Source organism: Bos javanicus, chromosome 13 (genome assembly GCF_032452875.1).
Source record: "Bos javanicus breed banteng chromosome 13, ARS-OSU_banteng_1.0, whole genome shotgun sequence".
Lineage (NCBI taxonomy): Eukaryota > Metazoa > Chordata > Mammalia > Artiodactyla > Bovidae > Bos > Bos javanicus.
In genome coordinates, this window is record NC_083880.1 from 61,544,983 (window position 1) to 61,553,728 (window position 8,746).

General features: G+C 54.0%; 1 protein-coding gene across 1 annotated transcript in view; it reads left to right on the forward strand.

The window, feature by feature from the left end:
- Positions 1-8,542, forward strand: part of XKR7 (XK related 7) — a 32,401-nt gene extending 23,859 nt beyond the window's left edge. The window contains exon 3 of the mRNA XM_061437219.1: positions 363-8,542. Coding sequence (XP_061293203.1) covers positions 363-1,318 — 956 coding nt within the window. The 3' untranslated portion in view covers positions 1,319-8,542. The remainder of the gene's footprint in view (positions 1-362) is intronic.
- Positions 8,543-8,746: the final 204 nt, after the last annotated feature.

The window sequence follows — 8,746 nt, forward strand, 5'->3', positions numbered from 1 at the left end:
TCCTTCTCACTCCCAGAGTCCTGGACCCTATTTTCCCACCCCCCACCAAGACCCCTGCACCCTAACAGCCCCCTACTAGAGACCCGCACTTGACCCTTATAGAGATCAAAATCACCCACCTCCCCTCTCCCTTGATGTCCCCACCCCTGTGGAAGCTCCTAACCCCACCACTCTCAGCCCTACATCCATGTTCTGGAAGACCACCTACCCAGACCCTCCCCACACCCCTCTTGATTTAGAGACCCTGCCCCCAACACCTCCTTAGAACCCTGCTCCTGACCCAGACCCCTCCCCCTTTCCCCAGACCCCAACCCAGACCCATCCCTAACCCAGCCCCCCCCACCCCCACCCTCTCTCCACAGCCCTCTCCATCTCCGCCTCACTCGTGTCCCTGGCCTGGACGCTGGCCTCCTACCAGAAGGTGCTGCGGGACTCACGGGACGACAAGCGGCCACTGTCCTACAAGGGCGCCGTGGCCCAGGTGCTGTGGCACCTGTTTGCCATCGCGGCCCGCAGTCTGGCCTTCGCGCTTTTCGCCAGTGTCTACAAGCTCTACTTTGGCATTTTCATCGTGGCCCACTGGTGTGTCATGACCTTCTGGGTCATCCAGGGTGAGACGGACTTCTGCATGTCCAAGTGGGAAGAGATCATCTACAACATGGTAGTGGGCATCATCTACATCTTCTGCTGGTTCAACGTCAAGGAGGGCCGCAGCCGCCACCGCGTGACCCTCTACTACTGCATCGTTCTGCTGGAGAACGCCGCGCTCACCGGCTTCTGGTACTCCAGCCGCAACTTCTCCACTGACTTCCACTCGCTCATTCTGGTCTGTGTGGTGGCCTCCAGCTTCGCGCTGGGCGTATTCTTCATGTGTGTCTACTATTGTCTCCTGCACCCCAACGGGCCCATGCTGAGTCCCCAGGCCCCCGGCTGCATCTTCCGTAAGGCCCCAGGGCCCTGTGGCCCACCAGCCGATGCTGTCACAAGTCCCCCAAGGTCCCTGCCCAGGACTACAGGCCCTGAGCGGGATGGGGCCTCCGTGGGAGGCGAGCGTGCGGGGACCCCCACGCCACCTGTCTTCCAGGTGCGGCCTGGCTTGCCTCCCACACCTGTGGCCCGCACCTTGCGGACAGAGGGGCCTGTCATTCGGATTGACCTGCCTCGGAAGAAGTACCCCGCCTGGGATGCTCATTTTATTGACCGCCGGCTCCGGAAGACCATCCTGGCGCTGGAGTACTCCTCACCTACAACTCCCCGCCTGCAGTACCGAAGCGTCGGGATCTCCCAGGAGCTGCTGGAGTATGAGACCACAGTGTAGGCCAGAGTTTCCCCGTGAAAAGGGATGAACTTTGGCTGACCCCACATCGACCACAGTGTTGAGCCCAGAATTGCAGGGCCATCAGGCTGAGGGCCAGTGGATCTGTTGATCCAAGGGTAGAGCGGCCCCCATCATGGGGTTCTTTCTTGGGAAGGGACAGCCTTGTGGAGCCCCAGTCCTCGGCCCTGTTTTCAACCCTGCGGCCCATTTCCTAAACTCTTTGGAACCAGGGCCCAGGGAACCAACTGGTGCTACGCTCCTCTTGAGCTGCCCCACGTTCATGGAGGCCTCTGTATCACGGCTGGTGCCAGGGGCCCCACACCCTCTCCCTGTCTGGAGTTGCCCAGCTGGCAGCCCTGGCAGAGGAGGGAGTTCATGACCTAGGCCCTATGCTCTTCACGGGGTGTGGGGGTGGGCTGCCTCTGAGAAGGATGGAAGAGGCCATTGAAGATGTGGGGTGAGGTGGGAGCGTCTGGTGAACAAGGTTGGTACAGCCCTGGGGGGTCGAAGCCTGGAGCCTGGGCAAGAGGGGAATTAAAGGAGGGAGTTGGGTGGGTTGGGAAGTTGGGGTGGGCTGGGCTGACAGTGCTGGAGGTGAACAGGAAGAAGAACCCTGAGGCATCTGAGGGGTCCAGACCGGCAGAAGCCTGAAGGGGTGGCGGATGTGGGGGAGAGGAACCTGACCCGGAGTGTGGAGAATGTTCCTCAGCAGACCCCCTTTGTTGTGGGCGCTGTTACGGATGAGATTCCAGATACCTCAGGTGAAATGTTTCAAGGAGCCATTCTTTATTCTAGGTGAGCCTCTGGAACATTTCGTCTAGATAAAGGTTTTGAACACAACAGATAAACTGCCTGGGAAGATACTCTGTTCAGGTTTGATTGTAGATGAGGTGCTGGCACGTTCAGCAGAGGAACTTCTAGAGAGACATTCTTAGTTCTAGACTAAGTTCTAGGACACGTAGCTGATAAAATATCCTAGGGAGTCACTCGGACCTGTATTGTGTTATAAAGGGTGCAGGCACTGGAACCCTTCCCCTGCTCTGTGGCAGGGACTCTAGGGGAATGGGGGCTCCAGACCCCTGTGTGAGTAGAATATTCTAGGAATGGGTACCCCAGTTCTAGAATTTTAGGGTTTATATGAGTTCTATGCCCCTATGAACCTTGGTCCATAGCCATCTTCCCAAGAAGAAACTGTCCTCAGAACCTCTGAGACATTTCAATTTGCCAGCTGGTTTCCAGCTGGGAAAAATTAGCTATGAGGACATGACATGAATCTTGGCTTTTAGCCACCTTGCAGAGGACGCTCCCTGGAGCGGCAGCTGTAAAACTGACTTGTTTTGCCTCAGATCTGACAACCCTCCAGGACCTATGGTTCATTCCCATGGCCCAAACACCCCAGGGCATCCTTATGACCACTAACCCAGCGTCCTTTCTCTCCACCTGGGACAGCCAGTCCTGGATAGTGTGGGGGGATGGGGTATGGGAGCCGAGATGAAGGCAGTTTTGTGGGGTGAGGGCCCAGGGCCTCTAGGTGAAGCTTGGAACCCCTCCCCTCAAAACCTCCTCCCTCATGCCTACTAAGGCACGTTCACTGCAAGGGCTCGACAGGCAATACTAAGGACACATGCAGACCTAGGCTGGGATGAGGTGGATGTAAGAATCCTAGACTATGCAAATTAGAGGGGCAAATTAGCCCTTCATTGTTCAGCCTCCCGTGGGTTAAAGATGGGAAGTGAGGCCCAGAGTGGCAGCCAGTCTCACAAGGTCCGAGATTCCTGGCTGGCCCATCAGATAGTGACGGGTGACGGTGAAATTGCTGAAGGTACTGGAAGAGGGCCACACTCAGGGTGTGCAGGGTAGCTCCAAAGGCAGAGAAGACAGGACTGCACACACGTATACACACACACACAAGCACACGGCACCCCCGTGACACATCACCTCAGCTCCACCCCCCCGTAGCCCCCCTTCAGCCCAGGATGGTGTATACCTCCTTCCCATCTACATACAAAGAGTGCTTTCCCTTCTCTCTTCCTTCTACTTCCTTGATCCCTAAGATGCCTCAGGGGCCAGGCCTCAAGGTGATGGGAGTTGGGGGAAGCCCAAGTTTGACTCAGACTCTTTCTGGTGGGTTCCGTCATCCTCCTTGTCCTCTGTCCAACTGTTTTCAGAGATCAAATTCCATGGCCCTTTGTGAAAGTGAAGTTGCTCAGTCGTGTCCGACTCTTCGCGACCCCGTGGACTGTAGCCCACCAGGCTCCTCCGTCCATGGGATTCTCCAGGCAAGAATACTGGAGTGGGTTGCCATTTCCTTCTCCAGGGGATCTTCCCGACCCAGGGATCGAACCCAGACGCTTTTTAACCTCTGAACCACCCACATTGAGGGTGTGGACCCAGATCTGATTGATTGCTTCTCCTGGGTTGTCTGCGCCAGGAGTTTTCACCCTGGACTGTTTCACTTTGACTCCTCCCTGCTGGCAACATCCTGACGACAGAGGTGTTATCGATCCATCTTACAGAGGAAGAAACATGTCCCCTCAGAGAGGAGACATGAGGGTGAGCCTTGGCAAGTTACCTTACTCCCCGATGTTCTGGAATGGTCCATCTGGCTGCCCCATTCCCCAGCATTCTAGAAAGAAGAGTTTAAACGACCCTCCCTGGGAGCTGACGGCTCCGGGAGCTGACAGCTCCAGGAGCTGCCCAGAGAACCAGAGTCGAGACAAGCAGGCAGTGCTAACTCATGGCTGCAGGCTCTCAGTTTTGGATCTTACTCCATCCCTACCCCCACATCATCTCAGTCCTACAAAATCTTCCCTTAAAGGCATTTGCTTGCAAGTGTCTTTGTCTTCTGTCTGAGCATCAGAAGCCGTCATAGTCAAAGGGCCCAAAGGAGGGGGCTGCAGGCACCTTTTGCTTCTCATCCTCGGAAAGGCCTCTTTTGGACTCCCCCCTCCCTCCATACCTAGGAGCTCAGCACCCCATCCCTCCCAGTCCTGGGGTCCCTCTCTGCTGACCTGTCACCTACTTCATCTCGTCCCTGCTGGTCTGCTGGTTTCATTGGGTTGGAGGAGTAGGTGCAGAAGGCGAAGCATCCCATTCGAGCTGTTTTATTTTCCTTTATGTGACACAGTCTACCTCAGCCAGTCTCTCTTCCTTGCCAGAAGTGGACACCCTGGGTCCTTGCCTCCCGCTCCCCATTCCCTGTCCTCCACCCTAGCCTGACTCAGTCCTTCCCAGAAGCTCTAGAGGGTGCTTGCAGTGAGAACCACAGCCCAGAGGGGACTTTAGGGTCCCCTAAGCCACCTATCCTCCACATCTACTAGAAAGGAAACGGAAGCCCGGAGAGCACCAGGGACTTGCCCAAGACCACACAGGAAGTCCATGGTAGAGTTAGTTTTTTCCTGGGGACGAGAGGTAGTTGTTGTTCAGTTGCCACATCATGTCCGACTCTTTGCGACCCCATGGACCACAGCACCCCAGGCTTCCCTGTCCTTCACTGTCTCCCAGAGTTTGCTAAAATTCATGTCCATTGAGTCGGTGATGCTATCCAACCAAGTTGGGTCTATCTTAATTTTGTCAGGGATAGAAGAGAACAGGATGCTCTAGGTATCGAATATGCTGGGCCCTGCCTTGCCCTCAGTATCTCAACCCCTAGGAGACCATGTCCCCCTTCCCAGGGCAGACTTCTAGCTCCCAGGTGTTTGGAACTGATGCCCCAGGCTGCTGACTGTGCTCCCCAAACCTCTCCAGGCAGCACACCCCCTCATCACACCCCCACGCACTGATGTACCATGTGCCTTGTGACTATCACCCGGGTTGGACAGCACAGAGACCTCCATCCCTCCACTGCAGGGGGCTCCCCAACAAGGAAGTCTTTCTTGGTCTTCTCCTTTCATCTGTCTCATCCTCCTGTCTCCCCCAAATCTCCTTTACCTCCAGCTAGCTCCCTGCTATACCTGTGTCCTGCAGAGACATGTCACCCATGAGAGTTAATGAAAGCAGAGGGCAGGGAGAGCAAGCCCTGGTCCAGGTCTCAGGATCAGGGCCAGCAGGACTAGGAGTGTCCAGGGAAGGTCTTGCCTGGCAGCCCCAGTGCCCTCCTAAGGGCTAAAGTCCCACAAGTCCCTTCCCTTGGAGATCACCTGGACTGAGAATTCATAGAAACCTCAGGCAGTGGGGAGAAGATTTCTGGGGCAGGAGTGCATGGGATGCAAATTCAAATCCCTCCCATTAATGAAAAGAAGAGATGTAGAGGCGATGGACAGTAAAGCATGCCTAGGACTCTGGGAAACCAAAGAGTGTAGGCCCTGCCTATAGCAACTAAAATTCAGAATTTTGAAAAATCCAGTCCTGGCCAATAGAAACACTTTTATATGACCCATGGGCCAGCAGTTTGAAACCTGGTTCAAAATGTTGATATGGTTCTGGGAAGCCCTGAAGAGTCTGGAAACTCCTTTGAGACTTTTCTAGTCCAACTCTAAACCCCCATGGCTTAGCCACGTGAGAGCAGGCCCTGTGCCCTCTCAGCTGAAAAGGCCAGGGAAGTCTGGGCATCTGTGAGGTCCCTGGTTTGGGAACTATCCACCAATAAGGGCTACAGGCCCCTCCACAGCCTGAGAGGGGCAGTGTAAAACCCAGGATCTTCTCCAGTTTGGGGCCCCCAGTTAGGAAGAAAGTGCTCTGGGTTGAGAGAGAGTTCGGGTATAGGCAGAGAGGACTGAAGGCCAGGAGCCAACTGCCCCCATCCTGGGCTGGGCCATGCCACTCTTTGACAGGCACCCTGAGGATGGCCCCCTCCCAGGTAAGGCCTGCAGGCGGAGGAGCTATCCGTTTCTGTACTTCTGTGCTTCGTGATGTGTCAATGAAAGATTACAATGAGTGCCAAGCCACATGGGCAGCAGTGGAGATGGGGCTGGTGATGCCACTTCCCAGCCAGAGGGGCTTCTGAGACCCTGGGGCTGGGCTGATGTGCCCTTCTGGTTGGGGAGGGGCTAGGACATTCCCAGTTCTTAGTTGCTACAGGTAGAGGTGGGGAGGAAGACAGGAAGTTGTGGAAGTGGGAAAGGAAGTCCTGATCTAGGGATGGCCTGGTTCCTGGAAGTAGAAACCTTCCCCCCCCCCCCCCCCACCCCGCTCCCCCACAACAGGGAGCGCAGAGGAGAGGGGCAGAGTCCTGCTGTGCCCTGCCTCCTTTACCCTTCCCTTCTCCCAGCAAGAAGCGGGCTGCCTTCTTCCCAGCAATCCTGGCCTTTATTCTATGCACAATCATTGTAAGGGCACCCCCAGGCCAGGCTGAAGATATGGGGGCCCTGGAGCACCTGCAATAATTCCAGAGTGGTGGGTAGCTTGAGACAAAGTGAGTGAGAATGGCACCAGGTAGAAAAAGGATGTTCTTCCATCTCCCTTTTCCCCCAATCCCAGAATCCAAAACAGACCTGTCTCCACTGGGCTAAATAATCAAACTTGGAGGGACCCTATCTGAACAGCCCCCCAAATCCACTGTTTTTTTTTAAACCAGTCATAAACTAGCTGGAAGGGACTCGAATGATTCCCAGAGCCCTCTTTATTATTTTCACCCCTTAGGATCCTACAGTTCGAGAGATCCACCCCACCCCCCCCAAACGAGCCTCACTTCTTGAAGAATAATTTTCCCACATTAAATGAACTCAAGCTGAGCTTCTGAATGCAGATAAATGCTTCCACAGCCTTGAGTTAGCTTTTAGGGCTTAAAGGTGGGAGGAATAGCTGCCTTCTGTTGGCATGTTTAATATACAATACTCAAGAGCATTTGTGGGCCCTCATTTCTGCCTCTGGGACCCCAAGTTAGGAATTAGTGGCTTGTTCATCCAGCATCTGTTTTACCAAAGGAGAAGGCCCGGAAGACACGGCCAGAGGAAAGGTCAGTGAGTTTATAGCAGGGTAGGACCAGAACCCAGGTTCTTTGAGGTCCCATCCGAACACCCCAGCCCTGATGCCTCCCCTCCCATTTCTTTGCCAACTCCAGGAACCACTAGCCATGCCTGAGGGGCTGAGTTCCCTCCTTCAGCACAATTCCGGGCGATTCTCCCCTCCAAGTTCTTTCTGCCCCTCCTAATCGGCCCCCAACCCTTACCCACTTGTGCTTCCCATTCCAGTCCCACCTCCTGATATTTACTACATCTGTGCCATCCTCAGTCCTGGACCCCACTCACCCTTCTGCCCTTCCCCCAGGAGGGGGAGGGGACCCCAAGCTGGGACTTCTGTACTGAGACTCTTTTGTACACCACAAACTTTTTGTATATTTTTAATTTTGCTGCGACATGAGATATTAAAAGTCATTTCAGTACGTGCTGTTTGTGTCCTATTGTTTTGGCTATTCTGGGCCAGAGAAAGGAGATGAGGAAGGAGGGTGCGGGGAGGAAAGATACCCTCTGCCACATCCCCTGTGGCTTTTGGGGCTATTAAGAGACAGAGGCACTTGGTGGCAGTCCACAAAGCTCCCTGTTGATTTGACAAAGCCTCAATCACTCAACCAGAATGGTTCAGTTCAGTTCAGTTGCTCAGTCGAGTCTAACTCTTTGTGACCCCATGGACTGCAGGACACCAGGCCTCCCTGTCCATCGCCAACTCCCGGAGTTTACTCAAACTCATGTCCATTGAGTTGGTGATGACACCCAACCATCTCATCCTCTGTCATCCCCTTCTCCTCCTACCTTCAATCTTTCCCAACATCAGGGTCTTTTCAAATGAGTCGGTTCTTTGCATCAGGTGGCCAAAGTATTGCGGTTTCAGCTTCAGCATCAGTCCTTCCAATGAATATTCAGGACTGATTTCCTTTAGGATGGACTGGTTGGATCTCCTTGCAGTCCAAGGGACTCTCAAGAGTCTTCTCCAACACTGCAGTTCAAAAGCATCAATTCTTTGGCACTCAGCTTTCTTTATAGTCCAACTCTCACATCCATACATCCAGAATGGTGGGTGGGACCAAACTCCCCATTTTACAGATAAGGGGAAAAAGAGACTGGGGACAGACTTGCTAGAGGCAACAGGATGAGTCCATGGACAAAGTCAGGACCTAGACCGAAGTTCCTGATGCCACTAAAATAAATGTTTATTGTGTACCTACTATGTTCCAGGCACTCTTCTAGACACAGTGAATAAGAAAGATATAAAACAGTCATGATCGCTCCCCTCATGGAGCTTACATTCTAGAAGGTATTGCCCTTAAATGATCTGCTTACCTCCAGTGTTTCCACCCTCTAATCCAGTGGTTCTCAAACCTTAAAATGCTTGGGGTAGAGGGGGATTATTTAAAATGCAGATTTCTGGACTTCTTTGGTGCTCCAGGACACAGGTTTGATCCCTGGTCCCAAAAGATCCCACATGCTGCGGGGCAGCTAATCCGGTGCACCACAACTACTGAATCCAAGCTCTAGAGCCGGTGCTCCACAA